This window comes from Rhinoraja longicauda, chromosome 28 (assembly GCF_053455715.1).
Source record: "Rhinoraja longicauda isolate Sanriku21f chromosome 28, sRhiLon1.1, whole genome shotgun sequence".
NCBI classification, from domain to species: Eukaryota; Metazoa; Chordata; class Chondrichthyes; order Rajiformes; family Arhynchobatidae; genus Rhinoraja; species Rhinoraja longicauda.
Window position 1 is genome coordinate 18,625,775 of NC_135980.1, and position 17,404 is coordinate 18,643,178.

General features: G+C 45.3%; 1 protein-coding gene across 1 annotated transcript in view; it reads right to left on the bottom strand.

The window, feature by feature from the left end:
- The window catches only part of LOC144607203 (A disintegrin and metalloproteinase with thrombospondin motifs 6-like), a 188,147-nt gene that overhangs the window by 24,559 nt on the left and 146,184 nt on the right, over positions 1-17,404 (bottom strand). Inside the window, exons 14-17 of the mRNA XM_078423883.1 lie at positions 14,989-15,091; positions 11,082-11,215; positions 10,524-10,647; positions 8,284-8,364 (exon numbers count right to left, since the gene is read on the bottom strand). Of these exons, the coding sequence (XP_078280009.1) occupies positions 8,284-8,364; positions 10,524-10,647; positions 11,082-11,215; positions 14,989-15,091 (442 nt within the window). The remainder of the gene's footprint in view (positions 1-8,283; positions 8,365-10,523; positions 10,648-11,081; positions 11,216-14,988; positions 15,092-17,404) is intronic.

Here is a 17,404-nt window from a genome sequence, read left to right on the forward strand (position 1 = left end):
TGTTTATTTCCCTTTTAAATGGTGGCACATTTGTAAGGAACATGCATTTGTAGGATGAGCAGCAGAGCTGAGTATATGGGTTGCGCCCATGAAAAATTTGCCAAATCTTCTCTGCCAATGCCAAACAGCTTATTCTGTTGTTGCCAGTGACTCTTGTTTTGAGCTTCTGGTACCCCCAGGTGCTGACAATCAGGTGCCTGATTGGCACCTGATTGGCAGCATCTGTGAGCATGGGCCCTGCTACAGTGGTCAGTAGGTGTCTGCTCCAAGAATCGGCATGCCACGTTTGACTGATCTGGATAGGGCCCGTGCGATAGGGCAACTTCAAGCTGGTGTTCCGCAAAACCAAGTTGCGGCATTATTTGGAGTGAGCCCTAGTACCATCTCCAAAGTGAAGGCCAAGTTCCATATAACGGGGGATGTCAGAGTGGGCGTCCCAAAAAGACGACACCTGAAGAAGACCGTTTCCTCACCCTGTCAGCACTTAGGAACCGTAGGCTGTCTTCTACAGATTTGCAGTCAAGGTTTGCAGGACGATATGGCCGACGGCTCTCTGCCCAGACAATTCGGAACAGACTGCACGCAGCCGATCTCCGGTCTCATAGGGCTGCCAGGAGGCCTGCCATGACTGCCCTTCACAGTCAGGCCCGTTTGCGCTGGTGTCGGCAACACGTGCACTGGAACCTGAACATGTGGAGGAACGTTATGTTCAGCGATGAGTCCAGATTCTGCCTACGGCAGTTGTATCATAGGGTCAAAGTGTGGAGAAGACGCGGAGAACGCTATGCTGATTGCTGCACCGATAGAGTAACATCTTTTGGTGGAGGCAGTGTGATGGTGTGGGGCGGCATCTCCCTCACTGGAAAAACGAGGCTTGTCATCATTGGAGGCAATCTCAATGCAGAGAGATATCGAGATGAGATTCTGCAACCAGTGGCAATCCCATATCTCCACAGTCTGGGACCGAACTCTATCCTCCAAGATGACAATGCTCGCCCCCACAGAGCAGGGTTTCTCAGAGACTACCTCCAGAATTTGGGAGTGGAGAGGATGGAATGGCCTGCCAGCAGTCCTGACCTCAACCCCATTGAACACTTGTGGGATCAGCTTGGGCGTGCTGTTCGTGCCAGAGTGACCAACACAACCACGTTGGCTGACTTGCGACAAATGCTGGTTGAAGAATGGGATGCCATCCCACAACAGTGTGTGACCAGGCTGATGACCAGCATGAGGAGGAGGTGCCAGGCTGTTGTGGCTGTGTATGGTTCTTCCACACGCTACTGAAGCTCCTGTTTATTAAATGAATGAATTGTTAAATTGCCAATATGTCTTGTTTCTTCAGACTTCAATCATCCAATCCACCAAACAACACCGAACAAGAGTCAATGGCAGAATAAGCTGTTTGGCATTGGCAGAGAAGATTTGGCAGATTTTTCATGGGCGCAACCCACATACTCAGCTCTGCTGCTCATCCCACAAATGCATGTTCCTTACAAACGTGGCACCATTTAAAAGGGAAATAAACAGGCTTTCCAACGGTATAAGATTTATTGCCAAGAAGCATTGTTACAACAAAGAAATAATCTACCAAACACAAATTTCCTTACTTTTTGTGCTATGTTTATATTGCCACATGCGAAGATCTTTGGATTGATGCACCAAGGTTTTTTTATTTCCTCTACTCTCCAAGTCTGAAGAAGGATTCCAACCCAAAACATCACCTATCCATTTTTACCAGAGATGCTGCCTGACCCGCTGAGTTACAATACTTCAACATTTTGTGTCTATCTTTGGTCACAAGGAATAGGAGTAAAATTAGGCCATTCGACCCATCAAGTCTACACTGCCATTCAATCATGGCTGATCTATCTCTCGATCCAAACCCCGGGACGTCAGGTTAGTGTTGGCGGACGTCTCTTTTGAAGACCCGGTAGCGTTCGCAGAAAAAGCCGACGCGCTCGTCACGGAGGCCTCCACTCGGGACGACTCGGTAAATCGGGTTTCGAGGCCCAGCAGCAGCCGGCCGCGCGGCCAAGATGGCGGTGCATCGGCCGCCATTTTGCAGTCAGCCCGCGAAGACGGGGCTGCAGCACCCGCCATTTGGCAGCGGGCCCGAGCAACAGAGCCGCACAGGCGTGGCTGGTGCTTTTTTCATAGTGAAGCCCGAAGTTGCAGGGCCCCTTGTTCGTTTCCGGGAAATGCCTCGGCCGATCGAATGTAGAGGCAGTTTCGATCGGCCGCAACCGCCGCCTCTACGCCACAGATCAAGGTACCGGCACCGTCTTTTTGGTCGATACGGGAGCGGTTGTTAGCATCGTGCCTCCCTACGACTGCGAAGTGCGAGCAGGTGGGAAGGGTCCATCCCTCATTGCGGTCAACGGCAGTCCCATCCGCACCTACGGCAAGAGGGCCATGTCCCTGTCCATCGGGTCCGGGACCTACCGTTGGGATTTCATCGTTGCCGACGTGGGCCAGGCCATTCTGGGCGCGGACTTCCTCTGGGCTTTTTCGTTGGTCGCAGACGTCCGCGGGAAGGGCCTACAACCCTCGGCTAGCAGTATGGAGCCTGCTACTCCTCCACCTGCTTCCCCACCCTGCCCGTCGGTCCAGGCCATCACCACGGTCCCCGGCCAGTTTGCTGCGGTCCTCGCCGACTTCCCGCAGCTCCTCGTTCAGCGTTTCGATGCACCTTCCGATAAGCACGGTGTCATCCATTTCATCCCTACCGAGGGACCGCCTGCATTCGCCCGGGCGCGGCGCCTACCTCCCGACAAGCTGGCCATAGCTCGGGAGGAGTTTCTCAATTTGGAATGACTGGGGATTGTTCGGCCTTCAGATAGTCCATGGGCCTCCCCCTTGCATATGGTCTCTAAAGCATCTGGGGGGTGGAGACCATGTGGGGATTATCGGCGTCTTAACGCTGCAACCCGGCCTGACCGCTATCCGATCCCTCACATACAGGACTTCTCAGCCAGACTCGAGGGGGCTACGGTTTTTTCAAAAATCGATTTGGTGCGGGGATATCATCAGATCCCTGTCCACCCACCGGACATTCCCAAGACGGCTACGATTACTCCGTTCGGGTTATTTGAGTGGTTGAGGATGCCGTTCGGTCACAAAAACGCGGTTCAGGCATTCCAACGTCTTATGGACCATGTGGGTCGCGGATTGTCTTTTGTATTTATTTATCTTGATGACATTCTAGTGGCTAGTCGTTCGGTCCCAGAGCACCTGGTCCACCTTCGCTGTGTTCCAGAGGCTGCAAGACCACGGTCTGATCCTCCACCCGTCCAAATGCCTATTCGGCCTGCCCGCGGTGGATTTCCTGGGTCACCATGTCACATCGGCCGGGGCCACTCCTTTGCCCGCTAGGGTGGATGCCGTCCGAACCTTTCCCCGCCCTACCACCATCAAGGGATTGCAGGAATTCGTGGGCATGGTGAATTTTTATCACCGGTTTGTGCCTGCGGCAGCTCGGATCATGCGCCCCCTTTTTTAATGCCTCGCGGGTAACCCCGCTGAGTTGGTTTGGTCCGCAGCTGCAGAGGCGGCTTTTGCCGCGGTTAAACATGCCCTTGCCAACGCCACCATGCTCGTGCACCCCCGTTCCTCTGCCCCCACGGCCCTGATGGTGGATGCCTCAGACGGGGTTTTGGAGCAGCAGGTCAACGGTCACTGGCAGCCTCTGGCATTTTTCAGCCGGCAGCTCGCAAAACCTGAGGTGAAATACAGTGCCTTTGACAGGGAGCTCCTGGCCCTCTATTTAGCAGTTCGCCATTTCCGATATTTTTTGGAGGGCCGCTCTTTTGTTGCCTACACAGATCACAAACCCCTTGAGTTTGCTTTTTCTAAGGTTTCTGATCCGTGGTCGGCCCGCCAGCAAAGGCATCTCACCCTCATTTCTGAGTTCACCACCGATGTGCGCCACATCGCGGGTAAGCTTAACGCCATGGCTGACGCCCTGTCCCGGCCGGCCACTTCCTCTGTTGCTGCGGTGGGGGGCGAGGTGGATTTCCAGGAGCTAGCGGAGGCTCAGCGCCTGGAAGGAACTGCCTCAGCGTACGCCTCCGCAGCCTCGGGGTTGCGGTTGGAACAGGTGGCGTGTGGCCCCACAGGTACCACACTTTGGTGCGACGTTTCCCTTCCCCGCCCTCGCCCGGGGTGGTGCCGACCGCCCTGCGGTGTAAAGTTTTTGAGGCCATTCATGGCCTGGCACACCCGTCCATCCGGGCGACCTCGGCCATGGTGGCCGCCCAATTTGTCTGGCACGGCCTGCGGAAGCAGGTGGCCGCTTGGGCCCGCGCCTGCGTCCCGTGCCAGACCTCCAAGGTCCACCGTCACGTCCAGCCCCCGTACCAGACTTTTGTGGTTCCCCCCCGTCCGTTTTTACCACATCCATGTGGATTTGGTTGGTCCATTGCCCTACTCTAGGGGCTGCACTCATCTACTAACGGTGGTCGACCGTTTTACTCGTTGGCCGGAGGCTCTCCTGTTGTCGGACACCTCGGAGGCCTCCTGTGCACGGGCCCTGGCGCTGCATTGGGTTGCCGTTTCGGCATCCCGGTTATCATCACTACCGACCGGGGCGCCCAATTCACCTCGTCCCTCTGGGCCGCGCTTGCGCAGCTGTATGGGTCCCGCTTGCAGCGGACCACCGCCTACCATCCCCAAGCTAAAGGGATGGTAGCGCGTTTCCATCGACAGCTGAAGGTGTCCCTCTGTGCCCGCCTGACCGGCCCTGACTGGGCCGACCAGCTGCCTTGGGTCCTCCTTGGGCCCCTAAGGCTGATCTGGGTACCTCCTCGGCGGAACTTGTCTACGGTTCGCCCCTGTGGGTGCCGGGTGACATTATTCCCTTGTCCTCCCCCTTGCCGTCGTCCGTCCCGTCGGTTTTGGCTTCTCTCCGGGCGCGGGTAGGTTCCCTGGCCGCAGTCCCAGCCTCCAGTCACGGAAGTACAGCAGTGCATGTGCCGGCGGACTTGCAGGATTGCGAGTTCGTTTTCCTCCGGCGGGACTCCCATCGTCCCCCTCTTCAGCCAGTTTACCAGGGCCCGTTCCGGGTGCTGAAAAGGGGGACGGTTACCTTCACGTTAGAGGTGGGAACCCGTCAGGAGCTCGTTTCGGTCTCCCGGCTCAAACCGGCCCACTTGGACCCGGACCGTCCCGTGCAGATGGCCCAACCTCCTCGCTGGGGTAGACCTCCGGCCGACCCACCTGATTCACCAACTGCGTCTCTTCCCTCCCCCTCGTGCCTCCACCGCCCTCGGTTGGGTTCACTCTGCCTTTTCTAGCTACGCCCCCATCGCCTACATTGGCGGGCTCCACCTTCCCTCCCCCTCCACAGGAGTCCCCATCGTCTCCAACGGCGGGGTCCTGCCCGCCTCCTGCCACGCGGGCGGTACCGGCCTCCCCTCTTCGTACGCGTTCGGGTCGGGCAGTCCGGGCGCCCGTGCGGTACGGTATCAAGGGTTCTGGGGAGGGTCATGTAGGGACATAGGGATTGGTTGGATGGTCGAACCCTCGGATTGGCTAGCGAGGTCACGAGGTGGGTTAGCGCGGTAGATTCGAGTAGTCTAGCGTTGGAACCCTTTTAGGTAAGACGTTAGGTAGTAGTCTAGAGCTTTGAGTGTTGCGAATTGTCACCGGGTTTTTAGAGCTGTTTAATAAACTTTGACTGCAGCATCCATCGCTATCGGACTCACTACAATCCTTTAATTCTGAGGCTATGACCTCTAGTCCTATACTCTCGCACTAGTGGAAATATCCTCTCCACATCCATTCTATCCAAGCCTTTCATTATTCTGCATGTCTGAATTAGGTCCTCCCTCATTCTTCTAAACTCCAGCGAGTTCAGGCCCAGTGCTGACAAACACTCGCCATAGGTTAACTTATTCATTCCTGGGATCATTCTTTAAACCTTCTCTGGATTCTCTCCAGCACATCCTTCCTCAGATATGGTGCCCAAAATTGCTCACAATATTCCAAATTTGGCCTTACCAGTGCCTTAGAGCCTCAACATTACATCCCTGTTTCTGTATACAAGCCCTCTTGAAATAAATGCTAGCATGGAGTTTGCTTTCTTTACTACCGATTCAACTTGCAGATTAACTTTTTGTGAATCCTGCACCAGCACTTCCAAGTCCCTTTGCACCTCCGATTTCTGGATTCTCACCCCATGTAGAAAATAGTCTACGCTTTTATTCCAACTACTAAAATGCCTGACTCCACACTTTGCTGCACTATATTCCACCTGCCACTTCTTTGCCCACTCTCCCAACCTGTCTAAGTCCTACTGCAGAGTCCTTGCTTTCTCTACACTACCTGTCCCTCCACCTACTTTTGTATCATCCGCAAACCTTCCCACAAAGCCTTCAATCCCCTCGTCCAAATCATTAATATACAACTTGAAGAGTAGCAGCCCCAGCACCGACCCTTGCGGAACTCTACTAGTCACTGGCAGCCAACCAGAAAAAGCCCCCTTTATTGGCACTCTTTGCCTTCTGCCATCCAGCCAACCCGCTATCCATGCTCTTTGATACCGGGGGCTCTCATCTTCCTAAGCAGCCCAACATGTGGCACCTTTTCAAAGGCTTTCTGATAATCTAAGTAAACATAATTTACTGACTCTCCTTCGTCTGTCCTGCTATTTACTTCTTCAAAGAATTCCAGCAAATTTGTCAAGCAAGACCTCCCCTTCACAAAGCAATGCTGACTTCAGCCTATTTTATGGTGAACTGCTAAGTACTCCGTAACCTCATCCTTGATAATGGACTCTAAAATCTTACCACCCACCGAAGTCAGACTAACCAGCCTATAATTGCCACTAATCTGCTTTGCTCCCTTTTTGTGCAGCGGGGTAATATTGGCAATTTTGCAATCATCTGGGACCACTCCTGACTCGAGTGATTCCTGAAATATCATTATCAATTCCTCCACAATCACTAAAACCACCTCTTTCAGAACCCTCGGGTGCAGTCCATCCGGCCCAGGTGACTTATCCATCTTCAGTCCTTTCAGCTTCTCAAGCACCTTCTCCCTGGTAATAGCCACTCCACTAACTTCCACCCCCTGACTCTCTTGAATTTCAGGCACATTGCTGGGGTCTTCCACTGTGGAGACTGATGCAAAAATGTTATTCAACTCCCCTGACATTTCTCCCCATTATCACTTCTCCTGCAGCATTCTCCAGCGGTCCAACGTCCACTCTTGCATCTTTCTCGCTCTTTATATAACTGAAGAAACTCTTACTTTCCTCTTTTCTATTATTGGCTAGCTTACCTTTGTATTTCATCTTTTCTCCCTATATTGTCTTTTTCGTTACCCTCCGTTGTCCTTTAAAAGCTTCCCAATCCTCTGGCTTCCCACTAATCTTTGCTATGTTATATGCCTTCTTAGTTTTATACTTGCCTTCCCTTGTCAGCCACGGTCACCTCTTTCTCCCCCTAGAATCTTTCTTCCTCTTTGGAATGAAAAGATCCTGCATCTTCCAGATTATGCCCAGAAGTTCCTACCATTGCTTTGCCACAGTCATCCCTGCTAGGGTCCCTTTCCAGTCAACTTTGGCCAGCTCCTCCCTTACGCCTCTGTAGTCCCTTTTGCCCAGTTGCAATACCGACACATCTGATTTCACCTTCTCCCTCTCAAATTGCAGATTCCCTTTGGTATAAACCAGCATCTGCAGTTCCTTTTTATTACATCAAATGATATTGAAATTCCCACCATTAACTGAATACTTTCCTCTTACATTCGTCCTCCCAAAGTATTCGGATGAAACTCTATTTGCTTGTGGCAGCATTCTCAGAGATCCTCAACCTTCACTCACACACCAACCACCTTGTAATATCTCAGCGACCAATTACAATGCTCCAAGTGTGGCAAGTTTAAGTCCTAAACTATCCCAACTATCAAACTCTAACTACGGCTCCCTTTGCTTTCTCCCCCAAATAATGCTTTGTCTTCCTTTGTTCTTTTTTTAAAATGGCAGGGTACAGAGAGGATTGGATTTTCAACACATTGATGGTCTATTCTACATTCTACAGAACCTTGGTAAAAAAAGCATTTCCTGGAGGTCATCCATCCGCTTTACAGGTTTTAAACTATTTGCAGGTATCAAAGTTTGGACATGTCACATCAGTGCATCATCTAAACACAAGAGTAAAGATTCAATTGCATACTTTAATTAAAAGAGCAAATAATAATACCCTCAATGGAAAGAAAATGTTGTTTTATGGGTGCACACACCGAAAGCTCTGGTCAAGAATGTTTACAATGACTGTAACTTACCAAGGTAATTCTGAGATATATTTAGTTCTTTAATTTCAATGTGTACTGACCCACTTGGAATATGGATAATTTCCACATAACCTGAAAGAAACACATTGATACAATTATATAAATAATCTAGAACAGTATTTTGCATCCAAACACATTTTCAACCCAATACTTTGTGCCATTTGGAGTATAGTGATTGAAGTAAACATGTCAATATAACTCAGTTGAAACAAGGGTTTCATCTAATTTATATGCTCTGTATGTGATTTCTTACACATATCCGGGTCATCCAACAAACTGCATATCACATCCTTTTTTCAGACAAAGTGGGACACAGACATAAGGCAAAAAAGCAGAGCTGCTTCTTGAAGATTTTGTTTTGGAAGACAATGCTGACCATTGTACCTTAGTAAGAGAAGGCATATCTCATCTCCCCTGTAGCACTTGCAATCTGGAAAATAAACTGCCCGTTCTGTCGCTCTCTTAGACAGTTTTCTGCAATGTCTACAACATCCTAGTCGCAAGTACCAATCCATGCCCTGGGTTTATCAGCCTTACCTGTCAGTCCTCTTGCATTAAAATAAATGCAATTTAATCCAACAGCTCCCTGCTGTGTTCCTGCCTATTCTATCCACTGAACTTTCTTTTGTTAACATGACGAGGCACAAGGGCAAGAGTATATATGGAAATATTTATGATATATACTTCTTTTCAAAAAAGCATCCTTCCACTACTTCCTTCTTCCTACTATCACCAAGAAAGTTTTAAAACCAATTAGCCATCTTGCCTTGAATCCCATATGATTTAACCATCTGGACTAGTCGACCATGTGGGTTCTGGTAAATACCTTATTAAAGCCCATATAGACAATGTCTACCTCCTCAAAAAGTTCAAATCGAGGACTAATCTCTGCTTCCATAACTACTTTGAAACCGAGAGTTATGATTACCGTTCCCAACGAGTTCCCCCATTGACATTTACATAACCTGGCTAATTTTATTTTCTTGGATCGAATACTGCCATATCTCTAACAGGACTATTTAATATTGTCTGCAAAAAGTTTCTTGGATGTGCTTACATTTTGTCCTATCTAAGCCTCTTGCACTGGGGCAATCCCAGTCAATATTGAGAAAGTTAAAATCCCCTGCTAAATTAACCATTGGTCCTGCACCTTTCTGTGATTTCCTTATATTCCCACCAACTATTGGAGGACAATTGTAAAACCCCAGCAAATTAATCCACTCTCCCTTATTCCTAACTTCTATCCATATGGTCTCATTCACCGTTCCCCATGGATATCCTCTCTTAAGTACTGCAGTATGCTCTCCCTTAACAGTAATGTGACTCCACCTTCTCTTTTGCATTTCCCTTTATCATGACCAAAATTTTGTTTTCCTCAAACATTAAACTGCCATTTCTGACCTACCCATAACCTCTCATGTCCTCGCATTTGAAAGTAGATAATATAACACTGTATTGAAGAAAATCAGAGGTGTTACGTCTTATATTTTACGGTAATATTTATCATACAAGCAACATTACTAAAACAAGAAAAAACAAATGTGCTAAAGCAACTCAGTGGGTCAGGCAGCATTTATGGAGCACGTGGATAGGTGATATTTCGGGTTGGGACCCTTCTTCAGATTGATTCTATAATAATGAGATTAGCTAGTCTATGTCACATGCTAGGAGTAGGTTCTGCACTTCCTACAGGACAACAGTGGTAGCACTTCATAAAATAATTCATTGTTTGTAAAGCATTTTGAGATGTACAGTAGAAATAAAATGACCATATAATTTTATATATTCCTTTTTTGATCACCAGCTGATGGCTATCTCCCTTACTGAATTTGGAGCCCCTTGTCTTATAGGCGAGATTTCTGGGAGACTCCAGTCAAGGCTCTCAAGTACTGGGTGAATGTATCCATTATCCTACTAAAATTTTAGGATTATATAAATCTGACCAAACCAGTGTGCTCTACATCAAAGACCATCAGTTCAGAATTACATTGAAACTGGGTGACTTGCAACTGTCCTGCAATATACAAGAACATTTTTGGGTCAGCTAATTCAACTGCAGTTTCTTCTCTTGTCTAATACATTCTTTCAACTGGTGGTGTTCTTTTATTGTTATATTGTCCCTTTAACTGTAATTCTCGGAAATAATTCAGACTCTTGATAAGGAAGTTTAAAAGTTAGTTTGGCTAGTGCTGTTGATGTTAGGTGGAATGTTTAAATTAGGTTGGTCTTACTTCCATGAGGATTGGATCCATTAAAAATCCCTTCTATGGTTTCACAAGTGCTCCCGTCGCCACCACAGACACGACAGCGGTCTTCTCTTACATCTGAACCTAGTGTATGATCACAACCCACATGCTGCAAGGGAAGGAAGAGCACAATATCAGTGTATTCTGTGACAACAATTTCATCTTTTGTTATATTCATTAATTTTAGCCTAATTATCAAATAATTCAATGATCATCTTTGTATCATTTTCCATTTGTGCTAAAATGGTCGATAATTGATTCCTTACATTATGGAATGACACAAACTATCAAATATTTGACTTCTTTAGTTACATTTAAAAAAAAATTACAACCCATTTATTTTACTGGATTCTTAATCATAATTGCCTGAAAAATAAATACACAGCAATATGGATTTAATTTTTGGTTTGAAAGAAATGTGTTTGACTTTATTAAATACATCACATTGTTTTGCCATTCAGTGGTCAAGAAGGCTAAATTACCAAATACGAATCATGGTATTGTTGAATAATTTATCAATTATGAGACAGGTTCATACCATACCTTACATTCCCCATTGACACATATATCGAGAGAGTTTGGTCGACACAAGGTACCATCCACCACAGCTGCAGTATGCTCAGTGTAGAAATTGAAGCCCACAGCAAGGCAGTTCAAAGCACAGGACTTCACACCACCTGTATTTTAATAAGATACTGGATTAATTTTATAAGATTAAGGAAAGTAAAGCAATGTGGTTAAATTACTTAAATGGCTTTTTTATTTAGCAGGTATAGTGGTTCCATTAACAGAATAGTAATTCCAAGACTAGTAACAAAGAAAACTGCAGTTCAAACGCAACCATGCCAACTTGAGAATTTAAATGGAGTATGAAAAAACTTTAGGGAAAGTGCTAGAATTTTTTGTAAGTGCCAATGATTTTGTCTGATTGTTTTAATTCTTAAGGATGGAAACTTGCCTGGTCTGATTGATATGGGACTGGAGTCAAATATCGGTATTTGACCTTTTGCTGTCAAATATCTTAATAGCCAAATGTTGCATCAAGGTACAAGGAATGTTGCTGTTATGTTAGGCCAATCAGGAATCAATGATTGCCATCTAATCAATGTCCACGTCATAAAAATGAATTGATAATATCTTCCAGACTATGGAAGCAGCACTGAAAGCTGTCATCCCAGCTAATTAGAATAAGGTGTCGTGATAACCCCGAGTCCCTAAGAGCCCTGGGAAAGCAAACTCAATGCTAGCATTTATTTCAAGAGGGCTTGTATACAAAAACAGGGATGTAATGTTGATACTTTATAAGGCTGCATTTGGAATATTGTGAGCAATTTTGGACACCATAACTGAGAAAGGATGTGCTGGCTCTGGAGAGGGTCCAGAGGAGGTTTACAAGAATGATTCCAGGAATGAGTAGGTTAACCTATGAGGGCGTTTGTCAGTACTGGACCTGTACTCGCTCAAGTTTAAAAGTATGAGAGGGGACCTAATTGAAAAATACAGAATAGTGAAAGGCTTGGATAGAGTGGATGTGGAGAAGATGTTTCCACTAGAGTCTAGGACTAGAGGTCATAGCCTTAGAATTAAAGGACATTTTTATAGGAAGGTGATGAGAAATTTCTTTCGTCAAACGGTAGTGAACCCGTGGAATTCTTTGCCACAGAAGACTGTGAAGGCCGTCAGTGGATATATTTAAGGTAGAAATAGATAGATTCTAGATTAGTACAGGTGTCAGATGTTATGGGGAGAATGCAGGAGAATGAGGTTAGGAGGGAGAGATAGATCAGCCATGATTGAATAGCGTAGTAGACTTGATGGGCCGAATGGCCTAATTCTACTCCTTTTCCTTATAACCTTATGAGTCTTGAAGTATTAATGCAAAGAATTTGTCACATTCCCCGAGGTCAAAAAGAGAATTTGAATTCATTAAAAGAAATAATTTGTAAATCTACATTCTTTAAATCCATACACTAAAGAAACTGGTATCAGTAACTATGAAACATTATGTTCAGATAATTATTCTACTGAACAGTAGAGCCAATTTGAGGGGTAGGATGACGCACTTCCAATTCAATTTTTTAAAGTTAACTGGGCATCCACAGGCTCTAAGCTACAGAATTCCAAAGATTTGCAACCATCAGAGTAAGAAAATATTTCCTTATTTCAATTCTAAAATGTGACCGTTTATGTGTGGAAAAGGTTCCCTGCTTCTTGGTTCCTCAGCTGGTGCAGAAGACATCTACCCTGTTGATCATTTTAGATTTTTACATTGGGATGCTGTTGGACTGGGTCAGCAAGCATAGGATAACAAATGAATGAGACTGAAGTAAGTTAAGGTACAGGTAGTAAATGTTTGGATGTATGCACATAGGGTAGCAGATGGGAGGCTGGCGAAAGGAACGTGGGAACAGGGTAGATGTAACAATTATCAAGTAACAAGATGCAACAAGAGGAGTTGAATATAGGAGCAAAGAGGTCCTTCTGCAGTTGTACAGGGCCCTAGTGAGACCGCACCTGGAGTACTGTGTGCAGTTTTGGTCTCCAAATTTGAGGAAGGATATTCTTGCTATTGAGGGCGTGCAGCGTAGGTTTACTAGGTTAATTCCCGGAATGGCGGGACTGTCATATGTTGAAAGACTGGAGCGACTAGGCTTGTATACACTGGAATTTAGAAGGACGAGAGGGGATCTTATCGAAACGTATAAGATTATTAAGGGGTTGGACACATTAGAGGCAGGAAACATGTTCCCAATGTTGGGGGAGTCCAGAATCAGGGGCCACAGTTTAAGAATAAGGGGTAGGCCATTTAGAACAGAGATGAGGAAAAACTTTTTCAGTCAGAGAGTTGTGAATCTGTGGAATTCTCTGCCTCAGAGGGCAGTGGAGGCCAATTCTCTGAATACATTCAAGAGAGAGCTAGATAGAGCTCTTAAGGATAGCAGTCAGGGGGTATGGGGAGAAAGCAGGAACGGGGTACTGATTGAGAATGATCAGCCATGATCACATTGAATGGCGGTGCTGGCTCGAAGGGCCGAATGGTCTACTCCTGCACCTATTGTCTGTCTCTGGAAGAAGCTTTCAGCAGATGAAATTAGGCAGGAGCAGGAATTGGTATTGTCAGTGGGTATTTTTTGATGGAATGAACTTGTGGACAAAAACTCAGCTCCATATCAAACACTGTATGGAAAAATGAAGATAGAAGGAACTGCAGAGGCTGAAATATTGAGTAAAACACAAAGTGCTGGAGTAACTTAGTAGGTCAAGCAGCATCTCTGGAGAACAGATAGACAATGTTTCCAGACACAAATTGTCGCCTATTTATGTCCTTCAGAGATGCTGCCTGACACCCGAGTTACTCCAGCACTATGTGTTTTTCTACAATATAGAGAAATATAGACTAATGCAAAATCACCAAATTGTAGAGATTAATAAACAATCAAGATCAATGAATACTATGAATTCTACTTCACAGGTTCCTTCCAGTTAACATCAAAATATGTGTCACCTTGATTAATCACCAATCCATTCCTCATAAAGTGAGGCAGTACCGTGATGCAGCTTGTACAGCTGCTGCAGCAATACTCTGGTGATCCAGGTTAAATCTTTATCTTTGGTGTTAGCTGTGTGGAGATTTCATTTTTTTCCCCCTGTGACAACCTTGGAGTACTCCGGTTTCCTCCCATATCCCACAGATGTGCGAGTTATAGATGAATTGACTATGTAAGTGAATGCAGTGACATGGGAATGTGTGGAGTAAATGTCACATGAAAAATTGTTTGGGGAAATAGAATTGCTCTGTGGACTAGCGTAGATTCGATGAGTCAAATGTCCACCTTATCGTAAAGAAATATTAATTTATGATTGTAATTATTTCTTCCTTTGGGGAGGAACTTACTATATGGAGGTCTAACCATACTACTACTACAGCCAAAAAGGCACACCAACACTTCTAATTCCACAGGGAAATTCAACATGTTTCTAATGACTCTTACTAAGTGCACTACTGAAAGCATTCTCTGTGTTTCCATCACAGCTTGGCAAGGCAACTATTCTGCCCAATTCTGTAAGAAAGCATAGAGAGTTGCAGATGCATCCACTCCATTTAGGCTTCACGGGAAAGCAGCCAACATAATCATGTCTGCATAATCCCACTGAGCAGAAGATATAAAAGCTGAAAGAACATACCACCCGATTCAAGAACAGCTTCTTTCCTGCTGTTATGAGACTTCTCACATACTAAAGATGAATTCCTAATCTTCCAATCTACCCTAATTGTGGGCCTTGCACTTTTTTTTTTTTACTGTGCCACTGTATTCTGCACTCTGTTTATTTTCTCTTTACCACTATCTATTGTAACATTTCATTTTGTTGTATCATTACACTAACTATTGAAAAACAAAATTTTCCAATGCATCTCAATATACATGACAATAATAAAAAATACCAATACCTCCAACGTACGGTTTCCAGGTATAAAACTTCCCACGAAATGCAATGTTATTAAATTCTGTGCATTGTGTTTCTCTGAAGTCTTGAGACCCTGGTAGACAGTCCTGCATTAAACAGAAATAAAATTTAAAAAACATAGTCATAGACTAATAAAACAAAAGAAACAGACACTTTAGCCTGACCCGCCTATGCCAACCAAGATGGACACCTAAGCTAGTCCCATTAGGCCCATATCCCTCTAAATCTTTCCTTTCCAATATAATGGTTAAAAACAAAAGCTTAAAAGTAAGCAGAAAATTAAACTACATTATGAAAGATTATTTTTATTTTTAATTATAATTGCCTTCTATTCATGAAGAATAAGTTGAAATACCAGAGAATTTTTGATATCTGTAGATGAAGATTAAGCACAGCATTGGCAAAGTGTGATTTTCTGCATTGAACCAAATGGTCAAAAAGATTTTGTTGGAAGGCTTGCTTTCTTATTATGGGCATAACATATATTTTTCTTAATGTAAAATAATTGCAAATCAAATGCTGTCCACAAAACCACCAATTTTTATGTCATCTACAAACTTACTAATCACACCTTCTACAATCACCACCAATTTGTTAATATAGTTCACAAATAACAAGGCTCCCAAAACTGCTCCCAGTCCCTTGGACCAAACCACTGGTCACAGACTTCCAAACAGAATAACATATTTTAAGCTTTCCTCTGCTTCCTATCACCAAACCAATTTTAGAAGCAATTTGTGTCTTTATGCCTCCACTCTCGTCTCCATTTAGGGACCCTGACAGTCCTTTCAGGTGAGGCCAAGGTTTACTTGCACCTCCTCTAACCTTATCTCCGTCTGTGTGGGCTCCTATATGTCGGCGTGATTGAGCGATTTGGAGATTGTTTCGTTGAACACTTACGCTCAGTCCTTGGCTTACGTGATCTCCCAGTTACCAAACATTTTAACTCCCCTTTCCATTATGAGCTCTCTGCTGTCAGAGTGGGGCCACACACTCTGTGGAATTGGAACAACACCCCATATTTTGCTTGGGCAACTTACAACCCAGCGGTATGAAAGTTGATTTCTCTAATTTTAAGTAACTCCTGAACTGTTTTTCTTCGTTATTACAATGTATTGTTTACAGTGTATTATGTTTACATATTCTGTTCTGCTGCAAGTAAGAATTTCATTGATTTTTCTGGGACATATGACAATAAAACACGCTTGACTTGACTCTCATTTCCTCCCCCCTCTCTCCACCTCCACCCGAGTCGTCCTAACAGTTCCACTGGTAACATCCGTGCATCTACTTAGAAACATAGAAAATAGTTGCAGGAGGCCATTTGGCCCTTCAAGCCAGCACCGCCATGCATTGTGATCATGGCTGATCATCTACAATCAGTAACCTGTGCCTGCCTTCTCCCCATATCCCTTGATTCCACGAGCCCCTAGAGCTCTATCTAACTCTCTTTTAAATTCATCCAGTGAATTGGCCCCCACTGCCTTCTGTGGCAGAGAATTCCACAAATTCACAACTCTCTGGGTGAAAAAGTTTCTTCTCACCAGTTTTAAATGGCCTCCCCTTTATTCTTAGACTGTGTCCCCTGGTTCTGAACTCCCTCAACATTGGGAACATTTTTCCTGTATCTAGCTTGTCTAGTCCTTTTATAATTTTATACATCTCTATAAGATCCCTTCTCATCCTTCTAAACTCCAGTGAATACAAGCCCAGTCTTTCCAATCTTTCCTCATATAACAGTGTCTCCATCCCAGGGATTAACCTCGTGAACCTACGCAGCACTGCCTTAATAGCAAGGACGTCCTGCCTCAAATTAGGAGACCAAAACTGCACACAATACTTCAGATGTGGTCTCACCAGGACCCTGTACAACTGCAGAAGGACTTCTTTGCTCCTGTACTCAAATCTTTTCGTTATGAAGCCAACATGCCATTAGCTTTCTTCAATGCCTGCTGTACCTGCATGCTTACTTTCAGTGAATAGTGTACAAGGACACCAAGGTCTCGTTGCACTTCCCCTTTACCTAACCTGACACCATTGAGATAATAATCTGCCTCCTTATTTTTGCCCCCAAAGTGGATAACCGCACATTTATCTACATTATACTGCATCTGCCATGCATCTGCCCACTCACTCAACCTGTCCAAGTCACCCTGCAACCTCCTAACATCCTCTTCGCAGTTCACACTGCCACCCAGCTTTGTGTCATCCGCAAACTTGCTAGTATTACTTCTAATTCCATCATCCAAATCATGAATATATATTGTAAATAGTTGCGGCCCCAGCACCGAACCTTGCGGCACTCCACTCTCCACTGCCTGCCATTCTGAAAAGGACGCGTTTATTTCTACTCTTTGCTTCCTGTCTGCCAACCAATTCTCTATCCATGTCAATACTCT